General features: G+C 49.8%; 1 protein-coding gene across 5 annotated transcripts; it reads right to left on the reverse strand.

The window, feature by feature from the left end:
* Window positions 1-167: 167 nt before the first annotated feature.
* TRAF2 (TNF receptor associated factor 2) lies at window positions 168-27,933 on the reverse strand. Of its 5 annotated transcripts, none has more exons than XM_069770741.1 (10): window positions 27,524-27,933; window positions 25,012-25,232; window positions 24,316-24,394; window positions 23,867-23,965; window positions 13,227-13,298; window positions 11,385-11,459; window positions 10,331-10,690; window positions 9,187-9,364; window positions 4,936-5,084; window positions 168-3,579 (listed from the first exon to the last, which is right to left on the reverse strand). In XM_069770741.1, the coding sequence occupies exons 1-10, from the start codon at window positions 27,539-27,541 to the stop codon at window positions 3,361-3,363; spliced, it is 1,470 nt and encodes a 489-aa protein (XP_069626842.1). In that variant the 5' UTR covers window positions 27,542-27,933; the 3' UTR covers window positions 168-3,360. The 5 variants fall into 5 exon arrangements, with proteins under 5 accessions (XP_069626842.1, XP_069626844.1, XP_069626847.1 ...); XM_069770743.1 differs by lacking the exon at window positions 27,524-27,933 and adding an exon at window positions 26,642-26,714; XM_069770746.1 differs by lacking the exon at window positions 27,524-27,933 and adding an exon at window positions 26,267-26,474.
* Window positions 27,934-27,957: the final 24 nt, after the last annotated feature.

Consider the following 27,957-nt stretch of genomic DNA (forward strand, 5'->3'; position numbering starts at 1 on the left):
GAGCAGACCCCCCCCCAGGGCTGCAGCATTACTGCAGGGAGGCAGCAGCTGGGGAAAGCTCCCAGCACAGAAATAACCCCCACAACCCCTGAGGTGATCCTGCCCTGCTCCTCTTTCATCCTGTGCAGTGCTGGTGCCCCAGCAGCCCATATATTGGACAACACCGATGCTCTTCAAACAGCTTTTATTAGTGGTTTTTGACCATACTACATAGTCAAGGAAAAAAAAAAATTACTTCACAGTGCCAGGCTGAGATGGGTGTTCTCCGATAGTTGTGGTCAAAATGGAAAAAAAGAAAAAAAAACACAAAAAAATCCAGCGGTGGCTTGTGCCAAGCATCCATCCATGTGCCAGCCAGGCTGGCAGAGCTCTGCCCAGAAAGGTACTGTACCCCTGCCTGCAGCACATGGACTGCTGCAAGGGACACGCACTACAATTACTCCTGCAAGCTCCAGAGTGCTAAAAAATGAAAAAGGCAGTGCCAGATCTGCTTCTCCTCAGCTACGTGGTGAGGGAAGGTAAACACTGCAGCAAGTAAAAGCTGCTGTCGCAGGGGCTTGCCTGTTGTGCCATACCCCTGCCATCCAGTACCCCTCTCCAATGGCAGCACAGCTGTGGTGTCCTGATCTTTGCTCACAGCACAGACTCTCTGCAGGCAGGAAGAGTCCTGCCACCCCTCACCCACCTCCAAGAAGAGCTGAGGGGGCAGCAGCAAGACAGGGTGCAGGCAGCTGCCCAGCCCCACTCTGCTCTGCAGGGGGGCTGCTCCAGGTGGACACACACCCACTGACCGTCTGCCCTTGGGAAGAAATGGGCAGGCCCCTGCCTGCACCACAGCGTTCCTCTTTTCACAGAGTCAGAGCAGCCATTCCAGGTTTCCTAGCCCACCCTGCTGCAGCCACCCTGCCTGGCTCACCCATGGCTGCTGTGCTGACCCTGGCTGCACTGGCACAGGCTCCTGTCCCCCTCCTCCCGCTGAAACAGCAGGCTGCCTCTGGCCATGGCCTTTGCACACACGAGGTATGATACCCACACGGAGTCTCCAAAGGGGGGTGGGGGATGTCAAAGGCTGTCCCAGAACCCATCCACAGGCAGGGACAGACCCTAGGCCAGCAGAGCACCCTTGGCTGCAGGAGGTTCTGCTTGGATCAGGGTCCAGCTCAGCTACCCACCAGCCTGCAGAAGGACATCAGGCACTCCCTGAGCTCCCCAGGCAGCAGTGGGGACACCCTGAACCACCACAGGAGCAGGCGGTCAGGGCAGTACCACTGAGCAGGGGGACAACCAGACCTCGCAGGGCTCCCTGGGCCCTGGCTGGGTCGCAGCTCCTCTTCACTGATGGCATCCCGGGCACTGCCAGGGTGGCCGAGCTGGAGCAGAGGTGGAAGCAGACCACAGGCAGGGTGGGCTCTGTGTCCATCAGGCCAGAGCTGGGTGCCAGGCAGGGAGCTGCTGGTTCCTGCCCCCCAGAGGGGCTTCAGGCCTTCCTCCACCACAGCCTAGTGTCCCCTGGGCCCACCAACAGCAGCCACCGCTCCCTGCCGAGGATGATCCATGATGGCCACGAGCAAGAAGAGGGTGACCACTCTGCAGCCTCACTGCCCCCCCTCCCAGCCCCCCTCCCAGCCTGAGGAGCAGCACAGGAGCTGGACAGTATCCTGGATTATTATTGCAAGGTAGGGTCAGCAGCCGACTCCTGTGACTAACAAAACCTCTCCTAGTGCACATTTGGATGCTGACACAGGTGTGGGAAGCACAGGCAGAGAAGGCAGCAAAGCCTTCAGAGTCCAGCCTAGCTAACTGACCATCCAGTTACTCATGGCCACAACAAAACAACTCCAGAGGGACCAGCCAGCCACAACACAGGAACATGGCAGTGGTTTCTTCTCCAGAGACCTTCTTGTGGGTGCTGAACACTTGCTGCCCAGAAGGGAGTGGCGCCAGGAGCCCAGGGACAGAAAGGGGACAGCAAATTTCACTCAGGGACCTCTTCAGCCATGCCAGGTCCTACCCAGGTGGCTGCAGGCTCAATGAGGGGCTGAGCAGAGAAAATGCTCCAGTGTGCAATGACCAGGAACCGGCAGGCATGCTGTTCCCAGAGCCAAGGGAAGGACAGGGTAAAGCTGCCGCTGGTGGGCAAGGCAGGCCCTCGGGGAGAGCAGGGACTGGCCAGCAGTCGCCCACCACACAGGTGGACAAGAGACAGGCCATGTCCATCAGTGCCACAGCCAGAGAGGTGAGTGCCCATGCAGATAGATGGCGGCAGCATGGTTGCAGACAGCAGCAGAGCTGCAGCCATACCTGCTGGAGAGGGCCCTGGGAAAGCTGGTGCACCTGCGCTGCTGCAGCTGCCCTGTGATGGGGATGAAAGCCAGCTCAGGAACATCTGTGTGAGTAAAGATAGCTTCCAGCACCCCCACTGTCCAGCCTACTGCTGCTCAGGCACAGCCAGGCAGAGAATGGCAGGGTCTGGCTAAAAACCTGCCTGGGGCTCTCAGGGTTCAAGGGGCTGACATCCTGCACCAAGCCCTGCATCATGCTCCTCTCCCAGGACAGGACAGGCAGTCTCCAGGGGAGATTCACTTCTCTTTCACTACAGGCATTGCTGGTTCTGTCCCATGCTCCCTCCCAGGCAGCAGGTACTGGCTGCCCCATCCTGTGCTCCCAGCACACTGCTCAGAGCACAAACCACCCATCAAACACACAGCGAGGGCCAGGCTCGGGGCACCGCTCCCCTGCCTGACACGCAGCTCGGCTCAGTGCTCCTCTCTGAAGACACCAATGGCATCAAAACAGTGGCAAACCAGTTTGTATCTCTCTCACCCAGCTTGCACCAAGTCTGCCACACACCCTTCCCATCCACCGAGGCACAGACCAGCCAGCAGCCCAGAGCAATGGCACCCCTGCAGCACACAAAACTTCCAGGAATCTCTGAAGCCTAGACAGCTGAGCCAAACAACCACATGATGTGGTGCTCAGGCAGGCCAAACCCTTGTTTTACTACAGAGCACTGCGGATGTGCACTAAACTGGTAGAGCAAGAGCTGCACTGGTTTCCACTGGGAGCCCAGACAACGGCAGTTCAGACACCCAAGTCCCTGCAGGAGATCTTCTTGTACCCCGCAGACTGTGAACGTCCACCCAAACCTCTTCTCAGGGAAGGTCTCTCTGACACCAGGGAAGAGGGTTCCCATCAGACACCTCATTTCCACTCAGAGTGAAGGTCCCTTTTTGGGAAGGGCTTTTCCCCTTCCACTGTTTGCCCCCTCCTCACTCCGAGACCTGCCTGAAGTGCAGCACAAGAGGGGGATGCCCCACTCGGGGCTGGCTCTGCGTTCACTGCTCCCGGAGGTGAGGAGGGTTAGAGGCCCGTGAGATCAACGATGGCTTTAATAAAGATGGCATCATCACGCACGTAGGAGTTCTTGGCTTCCATCACGGAGACAGGGCAGAACAGCGGGCAGCCGCTGGCAATGTTCATTTCTGTGACGGGTCGCTGGAAGGAGGAGGATGTCACATCAGGTCGGAAGGCATCGATGATGTGCTCCCGGTTGTTCTGATCCAGGAGCATCAGGGTTACCTGTGGGGAAACAGGAAAATATATGAGAACAGCTGAATAGAAAGCACATGGAAACCCAGCCCAGTGACCTGCTCACTTGAAGCCTGTGAAACATGCAAGTACCAGTGCAACCATAGCCACATCACACGCCTACAAATCTTAGAAATGCCTGTAAATAGGGTCAGTGGAGAACGTCATCTCAGTGACATTCTGCAGAAACTTTCCCACATCCTGCCCTGTCACTGGAAACTTCTGTGTGGTGGTACAGGGCTGTCAGACTGACTCTGAACACCTACAACTGGCCAGCGTGGTGTTCACTCCCAACACCAATACCCCACACAGATATTTCATTAGGTTGCAGAGTTGCTGGCCCTTGCAAAAATAGACAGCCCCTCTCTCTGCATCAGTACTTTGCCCGCTCAGCCCTGAAGTGTTTTGCAAACCTGCAACGTCTAGGAACAACAATCTGAGCTTCTGACGCCAAGTGAGCATCAGCTGCACCCTGAGTACTGAGGCCATGACAACCTTCCTTCACCCCGAATTCATGCAGAGGCTCCGCTTGCTTTCCAAATAAGCTGCTTCTCTCTTTCCACCGCCTCTGCCGTTTCATGCCCCTGCCCTGTAGCACACTTGGTGCTTTCAGCACAACTGGGGAATCCCCGGGGTGGCCAACATATCAAAGCCCTTCCTTCTTCTGCTTGCTAAGTAGGCCAGACCAACAGTGTCTAGAAGCTCAAGGGTGTGCAAAACTAGAGAGGCACATTGCTGGGCATAGCAGGCTTTGTCCTCGTTCTGTTTTTGGCTTAGTTATTTTCTTTCTAGTAGCTGGTATAGTGTTATGTTTGGGTTCAGTATGAGAAGAATGTTGATAACACACTGATGTTTTCAGTTGTTGCTAAGTAGTGTTACTAAGTCAAGGATTTTTCAGTTTCTCATGCCCACCCAGCAAGAAGGCTGGAGGGACACAAGAAGTTGGGAGGGGACACAGCCAGGACAGCTGACCCCAACTGGCCAAAGGGGTATTCCACACCATGTGATGTCATGCCCAGTATATAAACTGGGTGGAGTTGGCCTGGGGATCCTGCTGCTCGGGAACTAACTAGGCATCGGTTGGCGAGTGGTGAGCAATTGCATTGTGCATCACTTGTGTATTCCAATTCTTTTATTAGTATTATTGTCATTTTAATATTATTATTATCATCATCATCATTATTCTTTTCTTCCTTTCTGTCCTATTAAACTGTTCTTATCTCAACCCACAAGTTTTACTTTTCCCCGATTCTCTCCCCCATCCCACTGGGTGGGGGGGAAGTGAGTGAGCAGCTGCGTGGTGCTTAGCTGCTGGCTGGTGTTAAACCATGACAGTCCCAAACCTACCTTCTGGTTGAAGGGCCACCGCAGAAGTGCATCATTGGGTCCTTTCATCACCACAAAGAACAAGGAGAGATGGGTCCCACGCCCAGTGCCGTCTCCGTTCAGGTAAACGCGCAGACACATCTTGTAGCCATACTTGCTTGTGTAGAAAGCTATCAGAGAGTTGCAAAACAGACACAGCGTAAAACCCAGCAAAGCCTGACACCAGCAAGTTCCTTTGAACTCTGAGGACTTTAAAGTTTGGATCCTGGAAGAAGCCAGGTCTAGGTCTTAAAATACCTGCACCACGGACGTGGTCTGAAAAGCCACCAGGTACAAACAACGGTAATCTTAGAGTGGCCTGGAGACAGCCCAAGGTCAGGCAGTCACAAGCCCCTGGTCTAGCTGAGACGCAGAGCGCTGCAGCACAGAGCAGGGTTCCTGCCAGCCCCTCAGGCTCTCCCCACCTGCCACCGCAGGCACAAGCACCCTGGGCAGAGCAGACAAAGCTGGAGCTCTGTCCGGGAGCTAGGCAATTCCCACTGCATCCCACCACAGACCTGCCAGTTGTGCCACATGACTGCTAAAGGAGCTGCAGTTCATGGCAGTAACGCTCACGAGTAGGAAGAAAACCAGCCCCCAAAAAACCTGACTGGGGGTAGACCATCCTCAGTACTCACTGCTCCCTCTTTGTAAGCTGGCTGCCTCTGACAGGGGCAGAGGCTCAAGTGAGCTTCAGTCTCTGGTTAGGATCCCACCTGCTCTGCATGGCATGGATATGGTTGGGTACAGGGATCTCAGGCTCGCTCCTTCTCCAGCAATTCTGGGAATGCCCATGTTGTGATACCAGACCCATGCAGGGCCACAGAAATATGTCTCAGAAGGGGACTTGTGGTAAATCACCCTCTCACAGTGGCACAGAGCTGCGTGCCTCAGGTGTGGTGAGGCTCAGCAGCCTCAGGGCATGGGGCCGATAAGAGCCAGCGTTTTACTGCAGGACTTGGTACACTTCTATGAACAGGCGGACTAGCACTAGTAGAGATACTGTACACTTCCACAGGGTGAGGAGGCAGAGATCAGGGCTTTGTCACCCGCTTCCCTCCCTGCACTCCCCAACTCGTTTCTTCTAGTCCTTCCTCTCCACCTGCTTCACCCAAAGGCTTTCAGGGCAGATGTCACCCTCTGATAGACCAAGCAGCACATCCTCACAGCCTACCTGGGGCTTCCCAGCACTCCTGTAGCCCTGTGAATGTAAAACCAGGTGGGGAACTAGAGGAAGGATGGCTGATCAGAGCACTGGGAATACCCACGAAAAGGCACCAGGCAGCCAGAATGCTAAACACCTTGTGCACCATGCTGCCAGCTCAAAGCAGTGAAGTGGGCATCCTGCTTCCCACCAGCCCGAGCAAAGGCGAAGCGCATCAGAAGCAAAGCAAGAGCCCAGTAAGCTGCCCACTGGCATCTGACGGCCAGCAGCGGGTGGCTTTCCAGCAGGAGCTTTGCTTTGGACTGTCATGGTTCATGCTCCCAATGAACCTTTCTTGTGAGGATTTGCCTTTTTGAATTCTTATGATTCTGCCTTCTGCAAAATCCTGTGGCAGTCATTGTGCCCTCTCTTTGTTTTAACACTGATTTCATTTGGTATTGTCTCACCTTCACATTTAAATACAAACCAAACACTTATACTCATTCCCCCTTTTCATCCCATTCACAACCTAGACTCCTCTCTTCCTAGCTGTCTCCTTCCCTGACTGAACAGCACTAGTCTATTTGCTTCACTTTCTAAGATTAAAAAACCACCTCCAGAAGAAACATTTGTTTCTCAGCTGAGGCAGCACCAGGAATGAGGATCTCTCATCTAAATGACACAAGGCCTTGTACTTTGCACTTACAAGGGGGGGAAAAAAAAAAAAAAAAAGTCCTGCCTTTTCCAGAAGCAGTCTTGGCATTAGGTAGAGGCAGCTCTCACCTTCCAATCCCTCCAGCCACGTAGAAGATTTTCACGAGCAGATTGCATAGACCAACCAGCAACACAAAACACAGTCTGGTGGCCCACAAAGTAGTTTTTCTCTTGATGAAACAGTTTATAGAAGACCTGAGCCCTGCCTTTGCTGCCCTGCCACCACTGCCACGATGGAGACTGGCCAGCACGCAGCATGGAGGAGGAGGCACCAGTAACCATGAGCTGCAGTTCTGGGAGGAACTGTGTGTTCAGAGCACAGCTGAACAAATGTCTGGATATATGAAGCCTCTTGCATTTGGAGAGGTGTCACCCCTTTCTCTCCCTTGGGCTGACTCTGATACTTATATCCCTTCACCAGCAGACTTGATTCTCCAACCCAGAAAAACAAATCCCATGCCCCTGCAAGGACCCCAGGTCACATCAGCCCATGGAGGGGCCTGAGGAGCCCCTGAGCTGGGGCACAGCGAGTCCGGATGCCCGTGGCCAGAGGACAAGAGTCAGCTCTGTCCAGCATGTCCCTCCAAACCGCAGCCTTTGGAGACATTCAGGTCAAGCAGCTCTCAAGCATAGTTGTCCCGGTTTCAGCTGGGATAGCATTACTAATTTTCTTCCTAGTAACTGGTACAGTGTGTTTTAAATTTAGTGTGAGAATGATGTTGATAACACACTGATGTTTTAGTTGTTGCTAAGTAGCACTTATCCTAAGTTAAGGATTTTTCAGTTTCCCATGCTCTGCCAGCAAGCAGGTGCACAAACAAGAAGCTGGGAGGGAATATGGCCAGGACAGCTGACCCGAACTAGCCAAAGGGATATTCCATACCATAGAACATCATGCTCAGTATATAAACTGGGGGGAGTTGGCCAGGAGGGGTGGATCACTGCTCAGGCAATCAGTCAGCAGGTGGTAAGCAATTGCACTGTGCATCACTTGCCTTTTCTTGGGTCTAATTTCTCTCTTTTTGTTATATTCCTTTTCATTACTATTATTATTATATTTGTATTATTATTATTATTATATTTCTTATTTTAGTTATTAAAATGTTCTTATCTCAACCCACGAGTTTTACTTTTTTTTTTTTTTTCCAGTTCTCCTCCCCATCCCACTGGAAGCAGGGGAAGCAAGCGAGTGGCTGCGTGATGCTTAGTTGCTGGCTGGGGTTAAACCACAACAACAGTGCAGGAGATGTACATTATGCAAGATTTAAGGTCCTCCAAGTCAAACAAAATAGATTTGAAGCAGATTTGTTGGCTTTGGGAAAAGGAAGTGTTGCCCTTCCCAAAGGGAACACAGAGCAGGGGTTTTCCACGGCTGCTGTTGACTTTTAAAAGGAAATGCTAACTGCACGTGCACAGTTTCAGTAGCAGTTTAGTTCCCCTCAAGAAGAATCCTTTTTTCTTTCAGTTTTTCAAGAGAAAAAGAACTCTGAACAGCCTTCATCCATAAAACAGATATAAAAATAGTTTTTAAAATTCAATTGCTTTTATCTTGTGGCCCAGCCACAGTCTGCTTTTTCACAGCTCCAGGAAGCAGGTGTAAGGTACATGCTCTAGGTTTGCATGCAGCTCTGGGCATTTTGAAAAAGCTCTCCAGCACACTTAGATCTAAGCAATTGCAGCTCAGGCAAACTCAAAACTCTCCCCCTCAACCATTCTGTTGTAAGGTAAGCTCCCTGCTGAGCTATGAAATGGTGTGAAGAGATGGTTTCATCTTACAGCTGCAACCCTGGGATTGTGCTTTCATAAGCAAACAAGCCATATCACAGTCTACTGCTCACTGTGAGATTTTCTTTTTTAAGAACAGGAAGAACAGTGCTGGGCTGGGACAGTTCTGTGAGGAGAGCCCCTTCCTTTACCAGATATTCAAGCACTTCCCTAGGTATGGTTTGGGCTTTATTTAGACATTGTCTCTTGCACTGTCACGCTTTAGGCACTAAAATATATTTCTGGGGCTCTAATATATATTTCCTCCCTTCCTTAACCATTTTATTGCTTTTTTTTTATGGTTTTATGGTCTCTGAGTATTTTACTTCTAACTAGAGGGTTATGCAGGGCTATTCCAGAGCTAAGAGGGTTGCATTCTCTATTATGAGAAATTAAATAGGTCTTCTGCAATCAAAAAAGCACCTCTTTTAGCAGCAGGTTTTTTTAGCATTGGGCTAAATGAAAGTGGTTCAGGCTCCACAAGGAAATGGGGACAGAACAGAAGTACATCTGAATGGCCAGCATCTCCCCTGCTAAGGACACCACTACAAATCCCACACCCAGCTGAGACACAAATGTTTGTGCCATTTTGCAAATTTGTGGGCAATAACCTGGAGAGAAGATCGCAGGAGAGCGGCCTGTTATTGCCTCCTGACGCTTTCTGGCAAATTCTGTTATCTTCCAGATGAAAACACCATCGTAGGTGGAAGCTTCCATGTTGCGGATCTTTTCCTCCATCTCAGCCATGGCCAGATCTTTGAGCCCAATGCTCCTTTCCAGCTGCCGGACCTGCTCAGTGGGATACACGGTGCAGCCTGGTTAGAAACACGTACTGCTGTGAGACCCAAGAAAGCCAGCAGACACCAGCATCCCCTTCAGGACAACTCTTTAGCAAGAGACGTTCTCAAGAATTGACAGGGGTCACAGGAAGGAGAAATTTAGCATCATAAGCCAATTCACTGAAGCTGCATTTTGAACCTGTCATTCTGGAGAAGATACATCGATACAACTCAGTGCTTGAGCTGGAAACTTTCCCACAGTGAATGGAAAAGTCCTCCCAACGAACAGCTCCATTATGTTAGCAGCACAAGAAGTGAGGATGGGGGAAAAAAACCAACAAATCAGCATTGTGAGAAAACTAGACTGAGAAAGAGAAGAACCTACACCCAGCCAACAAGGTCTCCAGAGGGTTAATCACTGCTAGCTAACATAAGGTCACGCTAGTTTTGGCAGCTCCCTTGCTGAGAGAGCACAGGTATGCTGCAAACTGCACAACTCCCAGCTGTCAAGACACATTGGCAGTGCTCAGCAGGGACTGTGCTGGAACATACTAGTGGGGGCAGCTTCTTCACGCCTCCAGAGTGTGCTTGGCACAACACAGTAGCACAGCATCAATGATTACACTCCTTTTCAAAGGTCTGGAAGGTGAGCAGCCCCATGGATTCAGAATGATCTGGTGAAATGCTGGGTGCTCTGTCTCTGGAAAACTTCACCTAGGAACAACATCTCGGTGTCTGCATAACTTGATTACTAACAGAGATCTGAATGCTTTACACCTATCAGTTTAATTCCCATCTTTTCCAGGAAGCTTTTGAGGGTTGGGCACAGGCACAAAAATGATGTTTTAGTTCTGCCTTCAGATTTGTGGAGTTTCAGGGCTGGGCAGTGAAGCTTTGCTAGCTAATAACATGGAAAGGAAACTGAAAAAAAGTCTCTGCTCAGAGTGCTGGAAAGCCCAAGCCAGTGGTTACACACCTTGTTACTCAGTGTTTCAATTTTCTCCTGGTCTAGTCGATGTTGCCGACTGTAGGCTTCAGCTGTTAGAGACACTCTTTCCACCTCCCGATTGAGCACACAGACAATGTTCTCAAAGGTCACCGTTTTCCTCTCAAGGGCCTCACATCTCCCCAAGAGCTCCAGGGACCTGGAGAGCTCCGACTCTGAGCACAAAGAGTTTGCTGCCAGTAGTGGGGAGTTGTTTTGCGATGAGGACAGGGCAGGAAGGGCCTTTAAGTCTCCAGACCCAGCCTTGAGGCTGAGCACAAAACTCAGTAGCATGTAGAGATGCTCCGCCAAACACTTGCTTTCGTGTTCTAGTAGGTTTTCATTTTCCACCTACATGAAGAGAAATACATCCCCCATTCAGCAAGTTCAATCTACGCTGTCACCATCCACAGAACAAATTCCTCCTCTTGAGGTCACAACGTTAGCTTTAAATTATAAAGGGGAAAAACCAAAGAAAGACAGTTAAAAACCCTGTTTTGGGGGTGGGTGTGGGGTTTTTTGTTTTGTTTTAGAAATGCTGAAAATCACATACGATGACAGATGCTTAATGTTTCCCCAGCTGTACACACTGTTCTACTCTGTCTTCCTCCATTAGTTCTCAAAAGGGCTCTGTCAGATGTACTTAACAGCACCAAAGGACAAAGCCTCATGTAATCTCCCCAAAGAAGGATTTATATGAACATCACCAGTAGGAGCTGGGACAACTAAGTTGCATGGAGAAATATGGCGTGGCCCCAGTTCTGTGCGTACAGCTGAAAGCAGTAAAACCATGAGAGTCTCAAAGCACTCAGGGTGTTCCTCCAGAAGGAGGAGGTTTCCTTCCACATTAAGTTCAACCTCTGGATACCCAAACTCTGGAGAGCAGATGATGTTAAGCTCCATTTGTAAAGGGTGTGAAACACCACTTTGTTCAAATATCTGAACGCAAACGTGTAACAGTTTGGGCGACAGCAGTTTGCAGGTTAACTCTAACACTGGAACTGAAAACAAGTCCCAAGATAAACATCAACAGATGAGCCCTTACCACCTCAGCACATCCAACAACCTCGAATCTGCAAGGCACTTTAGATCTGCCACAAGTTTTCACATGGTCCCGAAACTAGGAAGGAAGGCAGGCAATGTTAGATCTTATGTGTCCCCAGGAGCTCCCTTTCCATCTCACTGACATCTAGGAAACTAAAGCCGATCTCAGGAATGCCCAAGCCATCACTAATCACTAGCTGCCAAAGTGTGTGGTAATACCTGGACACTGCCTACCATTAGGTATGACTTTCACTGTAATACAAATACAGCACTGACACCTGGAAGGAAGTTTTATTTCTCTTTCTCTTGACAGCTAGGGGATCTCACTTCTCACCTGCATATGCAAGAAAGAAAAAACAACCAGCACAGGTACATAATATGGATGCTGAGCAACAAGTTTCACTGAGGGCAGAGAAAGGAGAAGCATAAAGAACAACCCCTATGAAACAAGAAGCCATTTAATTTTGGGGACTTCATGTAATCCTGGTCAGGACATGCCACAGCTTTGTATTTTTACTTCCAGCTAAGCATTATAAATCTGAGAACAAAAAGCTTCCAGGTGGTGGTCCTGCCTGAGTATTTATAGCAATTACTGCAGGTCCACCTGTGCAAGAGAAGATGCTCTGCTGGGTCCAGCATCCCCTCATCGGGGTGCTGAAGGATGCTGCGGCATCTCAGCCACCTCCCGTCTGGCAGCTGCTCTGAAGAACCAAGGGCAATGGTGGATATTTCTACAGAGAAGTGCCATTAACCCCCCAGCTGCCAAAATGACTTGTTTGGGTTCCCACACAGTGCATGATTAATGCTAACAAGCACTGGCACATTATCATCTTGTTTTTGATATACCTCTCATCATCAGATATCAGTGGTCTGTTCTGAACAACCACCATATTCCACATTTACCTCCTACATCTGCTACAACAGATGTCGATTAAAAATGTTTTTAAACCACTTTTTTAAAAGCTTCTAGATCCATCTGTCTTGCTTAATGAGTCAGGTTACTCAGAGTTACAACGGCTGCAGCTAATCAATAAAAGTTTGGAGAGAGATAAAGGAGGCAGTTAATATTTAAACAAACGAGAGCTCACCTATGGGAATCCTACAAGCCAAGTTTCTGCTGGGCTCCACCTTTAGCCCACAGACAAGAAGATCTGTATCCCAAGAACTCAGCATGAAGTCCTTCATTACACTGCCCATTTAGAAACCTTTGCTCATCCTTTTAGAACCCTTTGCTCATCCTTTTAATAGTTCTGTCCCCCCTGCCCTGCTATAAGGGCCTTTTGCAAGTGCTACTAAAAATATTTGCCCATAGCAGGCAGGACGGCTTCAGATGAACATGCTTTTTGAACATGTTTCCCAAAACGTTGATTTTCAGACTGTCGAGCCTTGCCCTAGGAGCCAGCAGCATGGAGACCCTATAGACATGGATACCATCACATGACTAATTAGAAATAAATTAATTTAGCTGGAGATCGGCTCCCTTTCCATAATTGCAGCAGCGGTTGATATCGTTGCTTTACATAGGACATAAATACCCTTTAAACCCACGAGGGTGCTTTTCCCGCAGCAGCTCTACACCCAAACATGACAAACACACCGCTAAAAGGGAGGTGGCGTTGGCAGCACCAACACAAAACTACAAGTGCCGATGAGTCACGTGCACTTGCACCCGACCAGTATTTTGAGCCTTATGGTAAGGTCACATCTGTACTAACAGCTGCCACTTAATTGTCTTCCCCACTCCACTTTCTAATGGTCTTGGTTTTCCTCCCCACTCCAAGAATGCTGATCAAGACGCCAAACACCATCGCTGCACATGGTTCACCAACAGTCACATGGATACCTTCTCCCTTGGAATCTTCTTCCCACAGCCTTCGCAAGTCAGTGGAAATTCAGGGCAGACTTCGTCATGAGCCTGTAAAAGAATCAACAGAAGACTATTTGGTCCTTTAAATAAAAGCTCCAATGAGGTTATATGGTAAGTACAATTCAACAGGGGTAGTTTTATACTTCATTACAGAAGAGTGTTGTATTCTACCAAGCTATACTCAAATCTTGGTCAGGCTGATAATTCTGCGTGCTGACTCATTTGTGTGATCTCCAGGCTACTAAAATTTTGGGTGCCTGCATAGCCTCAGCCTCACTTTAAAAGCTGCTATAATTAAAAAAAAAAATCAAATTATTGCTTTGATGGACAAGATAATCAACAGGAAGCTCCATTAATGGCTCTGCCAGGAAAATACATGTTCAGACAGGTTGAGTGAAGCAAGCCACTATCTCAGCAAGATAATTTGTATAATTTTTCCACTGTAATGGTTATCAGTCAGCTGAAGTATGAACCCATAGCCTACTCACCACATGCTGGGCTGAGCTGTCTGATAGTATCTCCACATCCAAATCAGAAAAACATTTTTCAACCAGAAACAAAAATATTTTAAAACAGTTTCATTTAATAGCCCCTGCACACAAGCACCCAACCCTGCAGGAAGAGCACACAGAGTTTGTTTGGCAGCCAGAGGAGCTGAACAAACGATCAGGGCAACTGATACTCTGTCCTCAGCAGATACTAGGGCCAGCAGTACCAGCTAAATTGGGAATGCTAGAATGTGCCTCTGCTTTCTGTGTCATTTCCATACTGCTTAAACCTTCTCTTTACACACTGTTATGGGTTTGTGTGGCATGGTTTTAAACCATGACACACACTATACAGTTGAAGCAAGGCATTGTAAATGCCGTGAAGATGCAGTTCAAAATTCACATTAAAAGATAAGTGCACTGAAGAACTCTGCCATGGTAGTAACAGGAAAAACAACAACAACAACAAAAATACCCCAGAAGCATTTATAAAGCAGTCACTGAAACCAGATACTTTGAAAACTTGGTCACATTTATTCTTTATTAAAACAAGTTACTGTCTTGGGGGGGAAAACATGCACAAACTTAAATAGTGTTACCACATCAGAAACTGGAAAGTGAAACCCATTAGTGGCTCAGCTTTGGCTTCTTAGTTACTCTCTCCTTTTTACACTTTTAAATGAGTAATCAGACTCCAAGCCTCACTGCACTGTCCCTGGAAAAGTGACCAGCCAGCCTGCGCAGTTCAGCTGGGTAGTGCTGCCTGCACAGACACTGCTGCCTGCAGAGGAGGTGGATGAGGCAGAGGGCCTTCCTTTATTCCACTCACTCAGAGGGGCTGAACCCTTTCTTCTACCCACCTACTGCTCTCATGTTCTGGAAACACCAGATAGCATCTTCCCCACGACCCACAAAACGCTGGCATAAGAACAGACAGTCTGGCTAAAGGAAGGAAACTTCATTGTAGAGACAACTATTTAAAAAGGGAGTATTTAAAACTTATGTTCTCCCATGCCGATGTGAAACTACCACCCCCTCTGCACTCCCTACCTCCCAGCATTTATCTTCCATCCCAACTCCACACTACACCACGATGTATAACACCCAAGACACAGGCAGCCCTGCGAAGCATGCCCAGCTTGCAGCACGAGAAGGGAAACCAGCCCCGCAACAGCTAAGCTGAAAGTGCAACTGGTCCATATGTAAATTGTTTAAGACACCCAGAAGCATTAGCTTTAACCAGCACAGATCCAAACCTCTACACAAACATTTTTGTATAAACAATTTCAGGCTCTTCTGGAATCCCCTGTTCCTTCCCCCTCTATGCAGGTGTCTAAACAGAGATGGATGGTATCACCACTGGAAGAAATCCACTCCACCCAGGAACCAAAGAGCAGGGGTTGGTATTCAAGCCTGATCTGCCACACTCCACTCCCCCAGGAATGGGGCAATCATCCTGTTTACACCTTTCCCAAACCCACATCCATGAGCTTCTGCAGCAGGGATGAGCATCTCAAATATTCAGGCATTCACTGTAAACATTTTAGGCTGCTTTGGAAAGCCATAACACTAGGCAAGAGCAGAGTCACTCTCCCAGAGTGAACCTGTCATGGAAATCAAGCCAGATGGGGGTCAGAGAGAGGGGATGGCAACAGAAGAATTAAAGCGGAGCTGGAAGACAACAGTCTGGCTCAGACCTTCAGGGCTACTCTCCAGTTACCTCAGCACTGACGTCTCACCCACCAGCTGTAAACCAAGGCACAGATCGGCCTGCAGCATCCAACAGCAGGCACAGGAAAATCAAACCAGGCAGAGTTAACAGCCTGCATAGCAACACCTTGTTCTTCCCACTCAATTAAAACCAAACCCACTGATCGATCCGCACACCAATTTCACTCCCTAAAAATAAACGAGACAACCTAGCAGCAGCCTGTACATCACACACCACCATCAGAACAGGCAATTCTCTGGAAGCCCACCTGAGAGACTAGAAAATCAGACACCACCACCACCTTCGGAAGGACCAGGGCAGCCTACAAGCACTCGCTCAGGGCGCAGGCACTCATGGGTTACCACTGCAGCCACTCAGTCCACCAGCACCTACCAATGCTCCTCTCTGGAGCAGCACTAACAGGCTGCAATGGAGGTGTTGATCCCTCTTCCCCTTGTCTGTAGGCCTGCTGGCAAATGGAGCTGCCTGTGTGCACACTGCAACTCTCCTACCTCAATATCAGCAAAGTAGAAAAGCAAATTGCAGTATTTGTAGTTGAGGTTTCTCTCAGGGCACGCCTGGGATCATCCCCTTACACCCCCAGCTCTCAACCAGCAGGAATGGGCAGTTCCCTTCACAGCAGCTCTGTGACAGCAAGGGCAGCACATTTCAATGCAGGCATGCAGAAAAGCACAGGTATGCACAGGGAAAAAGCAGGTTTTAATAAGAGCAGCTGATCCCTGGAGGATGCAATGATCGTTTCCTAAGGAATGCCAGGGCAAGCTGCTCTGCTGTGCCTGCGTAACACAAAAGGGAAAACCGTAGTTTAATCCAATTGCTATTTTGCCTCTCAAGGCTTCACTAAACTTGAACTATGGAAGAGGCTACTGCTGAAAATTATTATCCCTGTATTGTGGTGGCAGAGCAGGAGGTACACCTGCTCCCCAGCTGCCCTGCTCACAACCTGCCACAACAGTGCAAGTCCATTTTTATGGAGGTCTTGCAACCGCGTTAGGAAATCCATCAGCATGACACAACGCTTCCCCTCTAGCTAAGAGGCAAGGCAAGCGACTGAGAAAAGCAACCTTTGAAACAGCTGCTGTGAGATGCCTCTGCCAGAGGCCTGCAGGAAGGTTATCACAAAGGGCAGGGTTGGCAGAGAAATGAGGTGCAGCAGAACAAGCTTAGTGTGAGCTGCACACCACAGCTCTTCTGCAAACAGTCTCCTGCAGGTTGATCTTTGAAAGCCATTGGTCCCCTCCAAGTATGGCAACAGCAACCATAAGCAACAGCAAAGCTGAAAGACTTGGCAGCAGGAAGGGAGCAATGAAAAGGAAGGAAAATTAACAGGACAGCAGAGAAAAGCCAGCTGAAGTGGCACAGGGCACACCAGAATGCTGTCAGGGCTTTGGCAGTCTCCGCCCCAGTATTGCCATGTCCCACACACAGCTCCTTTGCCATCTTAGCTTGGCTACAAGAAAAAGGGTGGGCCCACAGAATTGTAGAGAAAACACTGAAAATGGGTCTACACTGTAAGAGACACTTGCCTAGGTTTTGAGGGAACCCGAATCCTTTGCACCAAGAAGCGTAAGTTGCTTCATGCATCTCTGCCAGGTCCCCAGGGGCTCCGAAGCCTCTGAGACGGGAATGTGTCACACAACACAGGTACTTTGGGATGTCCCGCTCCTCTGAAGTGAACATGCCCTTCCACGCTGTGTCTCCTCCTCTTCAGGGGAATCCTAAGGCTGGTTTTAAGCCAGGCCTGCTCAAACCTTTCCCCACACCCATACCTGTGGGCTGAGAACACACACGCAGTCCTTGTACATGGTCACCATGCACATAGTCCTTGCGCTACTGCATGGAGCCCAGCAACACAGGGATGGCAAGCAGGAACCCAGTCTGTAATTCACAGTGCCAACTGGGAATGGGAGCTTTCTGACACCATCGCATCAGCTGGTGCAAGGCACAAACTGCTCCCTTTGCTGGGACATGCTGGTGACAGAGATCCAAGCAAGCCCACCTAGCATCACAAATAATTAAACCTCAAAGTGTCAAAACAAAGATTTAAGTTCCCACCGGTAACTGCTTGTGGCTTTAGCGGGCATGCGTATGGCAGCAAAGGTAGGGGAAACCAGCACTGCCTTTACTCTGCTGTCAAACGCCATGGCATCCACCTGCGTTGAGGACAAAAATTGTCAGAAGAGATGTCAGGTGTTCCCAGGGACCTCTTTTCAGAAGAACTTTTGCTTTCAGCGTTTGATGGTTTTGTTCATTAGCTTTTAGGGCTGATTAGACAGACATTTGATTTGGGGTTTATTGGTAGAGGGACATCAAGGCAGCATTTCTTGCACTGAAGACAGACATGAAAGCAAGAGCAGATTTTGAAGAAGGCTGAAAGTACAAGAAACATTTGAAAGCAGCAGTGGGTCTTCTAAGATTTCCTAAAACAGACTCTGCCTTTCCTTGTTTGCTTTGAACTACATAGACATGAGGCGGTGGGACACTCCAGCTTGCTTTTTCCAAATCCCTCCATCATCCCAGAGGAATGATTTTCCTAGGGAGCCTCTAGTCTGAAACGGAGCAGGGCCAGACCCCCAAAGCATTTTAGATAAGTCTGAGTCTAAACCTGACCTGGCCCCGCGGCCAGCTGGAGCCCATGCACCACTGTCCCTTGCCTCAGATGCGGCTAGCTGCATTGCAAAACAAAAAGGCTAAATCCGCTTGCCAAAGAAATTAAAAATTATGGCATTGGACTACACTGAGTTTCCATAAACAGCTGGCTGACACATAAGGGAGGTTCAAAACAATTGGGAACATCTGATCAGAGATAACTCTGCAGGTCTTCTAGGCTACAACTAACAGTCACGGTTGTGTGAAAAATGCCCAAGATGTGCTGTTCACATCTAATGAGGTCACTGCTTGAGAACAACCTGCCACCGGGGAGCAAACACCAATCATACCATCACACTAACGATGCCAGGCACCAGCACATTTGTAGCATTGATCTGAATTCACCACCCAGACTTATTTCTGACAGCCAACCACTGTTGTTAACTGCAAGAGATGCTGCAGCGCTGACGGCTGTGCTCTAAGCACTGCCCATGCCGACTAGGTCCCAGTACAACACCCCTGGAGAGATCTCCCTCTCTTCCAGCAATAATTTCACCAGCCCACAAAGCCTCACCTTAATCACTCAGACCAAAAAGGGATAGCCTCAGGATGAAGCCGCTCAGTGGTCTGCCTGACCTTCACATTAGAAAGCGTGGTGTTGATACCAGCCAAGCTCTGCGAGCTGCAGATGGTGGGCAGGGGAAATATCAACTCCTTCAGCTCACAGGCAGCACAGAGATGCAGGACATGAACAGATGGGCTGTTACAGCATGAGGCTGAGAACACCACTGGCACCCAGAAAAGGGAAGAGGAGACAGATATTACAACCAGGAGAGCTGTCTTTCACATGCTGGAGAAGTTGAGCCTGTGGTGACTGGCTTGGTTTCAAACTCAATTTCTCTAGGCTGTCCAAAGAGTTGGAAGCACCCAAGGGTGTGTGTGTGATCATGGCTTTGGCACCTGCCAGACACCTGGAGCCCAAGGAACATCTCCCTGGGTGTGAAGTGTTGCCCCACAACCCCCAAAGCTGCGTTCATGCTGCAGAGTTTTGTCACAGCTTAGAAGGGACACACAGCACTCACCTCAGCTTCAAAGCTCACAACTTACAGCTTTTCATTTTCCAAGGGGCAGATGCCAAAACTGTTAATTAGGTGGGCCACCACAAGAAGGCTGAGCTGTTTTTAGAAGCTAAGAACAGACCCTCTATAGCCGGGGCTTTCCAACCCCCTCCCACACACACTCTCTGGCACTCCCCGTGGCTTACCTCCCACCACAGGCTTGGACGGGAAACTGCCTTGTGTCTGGGCAGCCAGCTACATAAACTCTACTTTGGGGACTCCAAAGAAGACCAGGTTTTGTTTGGGGACCTCAGCTGAAGCTCTGGAAAGTAAAGGAGTGTCAGATACCCTTTTTCCAAAGCAGGAGGTCCTTTTGGTCATCTGCATGTGAAAGTCAGGGATCCTCCCTCAAGAAAGTGATCTGGTCCTGGGGCAAACTGCTGATCAGGCTGGAGCTAGCTGCAAAGTGCACTTCAACACCATACCATAACTTAGAGCCAAAACCTTCAGAAACAGACAGAAATTGCTGTACTGGATTTTAAAACAAAGGCTGGTCACCCTGCTACAGCATCACCAAGTGTGCTTGCCAGAGTGCTTAAAATCCTGTATCCCACGCAGGCAACACTGCTATAAAACACTCAGAAGTACATTTTGGAGGCAACCAGAGCCAGGTGAAGTAGCTGCAAAGACCAGCAGCTCTGTTCTAAGCAACATGCAAAAGTCTGAAGATGAAGTTTTCAGCCTAAGCTGAAAATCACCACCAAAGACTATTGGGGCATTCCTGGGATGCAGCTGGAAAGGGCGGGGGGGGGGCATGAAACAGTGAAGCATCACAAAGCAGGAGGACCCCCTGGCTCAGGGCCCCCAGCAGCATTTTTGAAGAGGGACAGTTTTCTCTACATGAGGTGTAACAGGTCTTCTCCAGCATCTCCCAGTAGGAACACTGGGCAGGAAGGGACTGCCCAGTTACTTTGTCATCCTGGCTCCAGGAAGCCACATAGCCCAGAAGGGGATGTGGACATACTCTCCAACACCACTGGCTTTGGAGTAATATCACTTAAGTTCTGAGTTTTGCATCTTCCACAGTCTTCCAGGCTTCAATTAAAGTGAACTCTTCAAAACCATGGTGGCAGCTGACTACAAGGAAAACACATCCCCCCTCCAGTTTGGATTAGGATAGGTTATCACCACAGATGACAGTCATCCATCCTCATTAGCTGAGCTCATCTCTTTTCCTAGAAACCCCCCCTCCCAACATAGTTTAAACACTGTCAGGATTAAGCTTAAAACTTAGTTCTCCTCCCAAAACTTAGACAATTCCATTTCCTTATTGTCTCAAATAATTCTGTATGTCCTGAGATGAACGTCTGTCTGGGTAACAAATGGAAATGCCACAGTTGACCACATGAACACCCCTCTGCAGCCCCCTCCCCCCTCCTCCAATCCTGATAGGGGGCAAAGAAAGGGAGTTGGAGGTATGAAAAGCATACATAAAAGGTATACAAGAACTGAAGGTACATTGATAAAACAGAAGAGAGACATAGGTAATTGGAGGTACTACAAGGGAAGAAAAGAAACACTCCAGTGCTGAGGAACCACAAACTCCCTCTACCTGGATATCACAGAGCATGTTTTCTTGGTCTTTCCTTTTGGTCTAACAGGCTAGTTTTAGTTTCTGCAACCCTCCTCAGACTTTCTACCTGAATCTAAATGCTCCTGCCCACATACAGATAAGCCTGCTTATCTGTATGTACATTCAGACAGACTCATCAGGAAACCCATACATGAAAAGAGCTTACTGATTAAAAGGAATCCCCCCCAGCCGTATGACAAACTGCTTTATCCAAATGCCACTAAATATTTACAATATTTACAAAGTCTGAAAAATGCATTTATAGACACTTAAATATTTCATACATTTCACACAGCTTTAGGCAGAAGTGCAAGTCATGTCCAAGCAGATTGCACTCTTTCAGTTTTGTATGTCCCTTTGAGACCTGAACTTCAGTCTGCCTGAACAGAAAGCAAAACTGAAACCAGTTTTATTAATTTTTTTGAACTTGAAGAGCTAGAGCTTTTCAGCTGCAGAACAATTTTTTCCTTGTTCGTGCCCTGATAAGATTAGCAAGCCAGAAGTGACTATCTCTTGATTTGTAAGTAGATAGCAGCCGAGTAAGTCTCTCTCAGTACGAACACATGATTTTTAAATTAGCAAACAATGAATTCGCTCTTAGGGACTTTCCATGTCCTGTCGGAAATAGCGCAGCAAGGGGCTTTCCATAGTGGGAGCACTGAGCTGCTGCAGGACGTTACACACATTGCTGGCTACAGACGCAAACGTACTGCACGAGGCAAACGCTACTTAGCGGTACTAAACTAACAAGCCTACCCGTAAGGCAGGGTTTAACATTAGTCCACAGTACCAAGAGAGACTCTGAGCTAACATGGTCATTTGACGCCTCCTCTCTCATCAGCCCTCCTCAGCCACAGATACCATCTCCTAAGCTCTGACCACATGAGGACAGCCAGGCATGATTAAATGGCACAGCTCTTTGGCAGGCATCTGGGAGGAGAGATAACACAAGCCAGACCTTGCCTCCTCCCATCAGTTCCCAGGAAAGAATCGGCTTTTCCCAAGAGGGTACAAAATAACCTTACCCCCATTAGACTGAATGCCACCTGTGGTAGGCAGGAGAAGCAAGCTCAATCCTGAGACGAACCAACTAGCACTGCTCAAAATCCCTGCTCCCCTTTCATTGCACAATACCACCCCAAGACTAATAAAACCATGACAGATAAGATCAGTGCTGCAGACCTGCAGCCCAAGCACTCCGGCGCCACACCTTTACAAAACATAGTCTGTTTTAGCAAAACAGCTAACAGGACCTTTTGAAGATTAGGAGGAGAGTAAAAAAGAGGCATAGCCTTATCCACTCAGATGCTCTTAAGCAATTGTGCCTAAGATCCCAGAGCATCACACACACCTGCAGCCTTGCAAGAAGACGGACTTATCCCACACAGCTTGTTGCCCTTTTGAACTTCTAGTGCAAGTTCTGGCTGGACTCAAGCCTGCATTCAAACACTTGTAAGACCACACATGGAGGACCTTTGGCAGCTGATGATTTTTGCTGAGCTCTACAGGAACTCTTTAAGATTTTTTTTTTTTTTTTTTTTTTTAAACCCAGCAGAAAAAGTTCAGAAGAGCTCATCAGTCACACCACAATCAATAGCACTGGAAGCTGCTGACAACTATAATTTGGTTTAGTCTAATGGAGATGAGCTCACTTACTACAATCACCATTTTGAACACTGCAGCGGGCATCAGACTTCTAGTCACTGGTCACCAGCAGAAATTAAAGTGTGGGTCAAACAATCTGCAAGCACCAACAGCACAGCTTGAACCTGGAACCTCAGTAAGACACACTGTACCCTGAAATGCAACTCCCAAACTCTCTCTGCTGCATCAGTGCTAAGCTTTTAATTTGACATTTATTCAATCATACATCCACACCATGAGTCACTGACAGATCTATGAATGAGGGTTTCACAGCAGGAGAATCATTTAGCACCCTACATCCCCTCACCTTTTGGACTGAACTTTTAGCATAAAGAAGCAGAAGGTCCTGGACAGCAGGACAAAGAAGCAGAAGCATCCCTTTAGCAGGCTCCGCAAACTAGGCAGAACACTCAGGCATGATCCACAGCTGTTGTTTCTTCTTGCCACCCTGCAGCAGCACTGCAGAGAATTCAAATGTTCCCGTAGACAGACCAAGGTTATACCTTTTCCTGGCATGCACTGCAGTCACTACAGAGCTCCATGAATCACAGGGCTACAATCTTTACCTAGGATGAGTGTTAGGGGGAAATAAAATTTATTCCTCATATCTCAGGCCCTCCGTGTGGTGGTTCTTCCATTTCAAGAGGGATGACAAAATTGTCCTTCAGGAGCACTAAAGCTTCACAGGTGAATATACATTCACTACTAACTGCCAATGCATTTTAGCAATGCAAATTGCCACAGCAGACTGACTAGAGCTGACTAGGTGGAAAGCACAGGGAAGCATGTGGCCCACTGCCATCCTCAGCAAGAACACACTTCTCATGAGGCATGTTAGCCATAAACATGCTAAGGACCAAATGCCCAGGGCCACAAAAAGAAGGCCTGGATTAAAGAGCTGGTGGGCTCCTCAAGAAGAGCAGGACTGGGAAAACCGCCCTGTTCAGCAGGCTCAACGGCCCAGAACAGCTCAGAGCGACGGGGGGTGGCCAGCCAGTGAGTAATGCCCAGTCCCACTGCCCTGGTAGCTATGGGGGCAGCTGGCTGGAAACAGGATCATGGCCAGGCCGCTTTCCCCAAGCTCATGGGTCTGAAGTGGGTTTTAGGTTCATATAATGCAGAGAACTTCACAATAATTTCATGGCACAGCACAGTTTCTTGACAGTTCACTTGTCTTTTACAGCAGAAAGGAGTTGGAGATAGAGCTGGTGGTTCCCACCATGGAAGGGACACGTTTGGTGCCTGTGATCACAAACAAATCTGAAATTGTTTCAGTTCAGCCTGTGCCCTCAGCAGGGCACACAAACCTAACTCAGTCAAGAAATCTCTCCAGCTTACAGTTAAGTCCAGGGAGGTGAAAGCTCCCACAACCACTGCCAGTGTCAGCAGACAGGCAAAACCACCTGAGCCTTCCCCAAACACAGAGGCAAGAAAAGAGATGCAGACATTGAAAGCCCTGCTTTGATCTTTACCTCGTATTCTTTAATAGTCCCCTTCCAAGTGCAGCCACTGTTAATACAGACAGCAGGCAGACTTTCCACCTCCCGACGAGCTGCGTTGTCTGGGAAAGCCTAAAATGGAAAAAGCAAGCAAACCACAAAAATTACTGAGGGGCTGCAGTTTTAGTCCCGTCTCTTAATTCTTTATTAAGACTTTATTAAGGCTCCTCCCAGGCCAGTTGCCACATCACATCCCCAGAGGTGTGCTGATGGCAAACAAATTGTTATTACAGCGTTTAAGTAGGCCACCACTATGTGAACATGACCTGGATTTTAGAAGCTGGGGAGTCCACCACATTAATCATAACTCTCACTACTGAAGAAAACGTTTCCTAGGAATAAGGGATTCTCAGAACCTGTGTTTTAAACAAAAACGGCAAGTGATATTAATGACATCAGTAAGCTTCTTTATTTTTACTTACGGAGCTTGTTTCCAAAATAGAAATTCCTTCTTCATATATTCCTTCCTGAATACAGCTGGCACACTTTTGAGGTCCAGCACTATCAGACAGAAAAATAATCATCAAACACAACAAAAAGACCAATTTATCATTTAACAATAAAGCAATTTCTGGTAACTTCATAAAATGAAAGTATTTTCTTATTTTTAAAACACCACATTGAGCCTTTTCTCATGGGTATTTTTGACTCCCATTTCTGATTCTAATTTTTTTTCTTCTCCTGATTAACCCCTCCATTCAACTTCCCTCACTTAAAAGAAAGAGTGAGACAGAACACAAGGAAACTTTTCTGGAAGACAGCATGTGCTTAACTTTCTCACATTTTTGGCACGACAACCATAGGATGACTTTTAGGACCAAGTTCCTTCGGTAGCTGTGAGGAAGACTGAAGGAGATGAGTAATCCACCTGGATTGCCACCTGAATGGCAGAAACAATCCAGGAGATTCCGGAAAAGGGAACTTTGAAGCAACTCCCGGAACAATAAAAGCAAGTCAGAAATTACACATTCCCTTAAAGAAGGCCTGATGCTGAATCTCAACGATTAAACAAAGCTCCCTTGCCGAGAAGGCCTTGAAAATGAGACTTTTCTCTCCTTTTTATGCTTCAAAACACCTTTTCAAGCATTTTGTCTTCAGACTGAAGGCACAAAAGTTACCTTATGATTTTCTTCAGACAATAGGAACAGTATCGATGCCCGCACTGAGCTTGAAACGGCCTTCTCAATATATTCTTGCAATCGGAGCAGAGGTATTTGACCTCCAGTTTAGTTCCCAGGATCTCCTTTGCAAATCCAGGCTGGTTTAGATCCAAAGAGCTAGGTGGAGTAGAGTTTGCTGCTGCCATGTGAACAAAAAATTCTGGCTGTATCTCCAGAGCCTGAAAATAAAAATATTTTCCCTGTTTGATTATAACCGGATGGTGGTAATTTTTCACATAAACTGCATTACTCACAGCATATTACACTGGCACCCAAAACCCAACGACATAGGTAAACACACTGATGTAAACCACGAGCCTCCCTGCACCTACTGAAAAATATGGCAAGAAACTTTACAGTTAATTTTGGAATTAAATCCAGACCAAAGAGATGGGTTGGACAGACCTCACTAAAATCCCCGTCCAAGTTTATTGAAATCCAGCCTATTCAGAGAAATCAAAGCTTCTGGCCCCAAAAAAGGTGAAAAACCATCCTAAAGCTGATTAGGAATATAAATAAATCACCTCAGTGATTTATTTAAGCACCCTTAGGCACCGAGAGAGGTAACCACAGCCTACCACCACTTGTTTTCATATCTGCCAGTTGTCAAAAAGGACTGCAATTCTGTCCAGAGCCAGCTGTTCCTGGGGGTCCCGGGGCAATGCCGTGCACACAGCAGAGCCCAGATTTACTGGCAACGCCCAGGCGGGCATACAGGGCTCTCCAGAGGGCTAGAAAACAAAGATGTGAGAGGCACAAGCAAATCAGAAAGAAGGAAAAGAAGAAAGTGCATTTGTTTTGACCACTTATGATGATCTACAGATGCATCTCCCGCCTGCATGCCCTGCCACTGCATCCCCCAGCCACCTAAGATGCCCAAGGTCGCAAATCCAGGCCCTTCCTTCCAATCACGGCAGCCAAGGCGGCGGCAAGACTCCTTCAGCTCCCCACACGTTCTAAGTTTCGGCTAACATCCCACTTTTGCCTGTACCAGGGGTTGTTAAAGGCGATGAAGCGATCCCAGAACAGGGACAATGAAGATCCCTTCCCAGGACCAAGCTCCCCCCGGGAGCAGGCCGCAGCCCGGCCACCCTGGCAGAAGCTGTGTCGGCAGGCTCCAGCCTGCCGCTGGACCGGCTCTCTCAGGGCTCTGGAAGCCCCCGCTAGCGGAGACCCCACCGTCGCCGGTCCCGGCTACAGTCGCCGCCCTTACGGGGAGGAACGTCTCCCAGGCCGCGGAGCGGCGGCGGAGCCTCCCCGCACCACCGTGACCCGGGGCCGGGGCCGCCCGCGCTCCGCGGGGAGCCGAGCACCGCCGCCCCACTCCTCCCCGCCACCGCTGGAGGGAGGCTGCTCCCCCTCGGTGCGCCCCGGCCTGCCCGCCGCGAGGAGGAGCCGCGGCCGGGCCGGGCTCAAGGCGGAGCGAGGCCCGGGGCACCACCGCACGGGGCAGGGCCGGCCCACCCGCCTCCTCGGCGGCGCGGCGCGGCGCAGCCCAGCCGCGGCCCCCTGCCCCGCCGCCCCTCCTCCGTCCCCCACCAGCCCGGTACCGCGGGCGGGGGGGGGGAGGGGGGAGCGCCGCACTTACCGGCCGCCTCTGTCCGCGCCCCGCACCGGAAGCGGACACCGGCCCCGCCCAGCGGATACGTTTTGGCCCGCCCCGCCCCGCCGGGCCCGCTCGCGGCAGGCCACGCCCCCCTCGGCCGCGCCGGCGCCTAGCAACGGCCCCGCCTCGCGACGGGCCGCCCTGGGGCGGGGCGTCACCGCCAAACCCCGCCCCCAACACCCCCACTCCGCCATCTACCCGTCACCCCTCCTAACAGCCCCACACAATCACCTACCCCTGTCGCCCCCCCCCGGCCACGCCACACCATCACCTACCCCATCACCCCCCAGACACCCCCACACCATCACCTACCCCAGTCACTGCCCCGGACACCCCCACTCTGCCACCTACCCATGACCCCCCCCACGCCCCCAAACATGTCACACCCCCAGTTATGCCCCGTCACCCCCACTGTCACCTCCCACTCAGTCACGCACCCCCAGCATCACTTCCCCCTATCAGCCCTCAGACACCCACACACAGAGTCACCCTGCAGTCACCCCCACACGCAGCATCACCTCCCCTGTGTCACCCCTCACACACTCACCCCCCATCACCTCCGTCCTCTGTCACCTCTCCCCCTGCATCACCCCCCCGCTGCCCCACCACCCGCTGCCATATCCCTGCCTGAGGCCACCCCCGCTGAGCCGGGACCCGGAGGGACAGCGGTGCTCAGCTTGGGGACACCCTGACCCCCACCTAGGGGTCCCACCCTGCGGGGATGGCCACCCTCCCGCCGCGACCCCCCCCCCTTCACCCACCAGAGCCATCACCGTCGGGAATGGCCCAGGGTGACCCCAGCCCCCAAAGAAATTTTTCTAAGACACCTTTGGCCATTTTGGGCAGCGCCAGGCACCCGCTCACCTGTGTGCAGAGCGCCATGACGCTCCCGTGTTGCCCACTCGGAGAGAAAGCGGACGCCACCCGCGCCGGGAAGGACGGGCGGCAGCGGGTGGGTTTCGGTTTAATCAAAAAAAAAAAAGAAAAAAATGACGTGGGGGGAAAGGCAGCTGCCTGCCACGCGGCAGTGAGGTCAGCGTGAGGTGCTTTTTGCAGGGGAACTCGCTCAGTGAGAGGTCACGGCAGCAGGTTTTTTCGCCTGGGGTCCCCAGCCTGTGCATCCCCCTGGCTCGGCTCACCCTCCGGGGGCTGCCAGCGCCCTTCCCGTGCTCGCGATGAGGTGGTGCGGGGGCTTTGGGGCTTTACAGCCTCCCATGCTGGCAGGGCAGGGATGGTCTCGTTCTCGTCAGGCAGGGAATTCACCTGGCACCGGGGAAATCCTCCCCAGTCAGAACCAG

The sequence above is a fragment of the Haliaeetus albicilla genome, chromosome 26 (assembly GCF_947461875.1).
Source record: "Haliaeetus albicilla chromosome 26, bHalAlb1.1, whole genome shotgun sequence".
NCBI classification, from domain to species: Eukaryota; Metazoa; Chordata; class Aves; order Accipitriformes; family Accipitridae; genus Haliaeetus; species Haliaeetus albicilla.

Excerpts from the sequence above, each read along its gene's own strand:
- TRAF2 (XM_069770741.1), bottom strand. Across the intron at positions 5,085-9,186 it reads TCCTGCGATCTTCTCTCCAG|CTTTCTACACAAGCAAGTAT; the intron begins GTTATTGCCCAC and ends ACTCTCTGATAG. Across the intron at positions 3,580-4,935 it reads GGTGGCCCTTCAACCAGAAG|GTAACCCTGATGCTCCTGGA; the intron begins GTAGGTTTGGGA and ends GTTTCCCCACAG.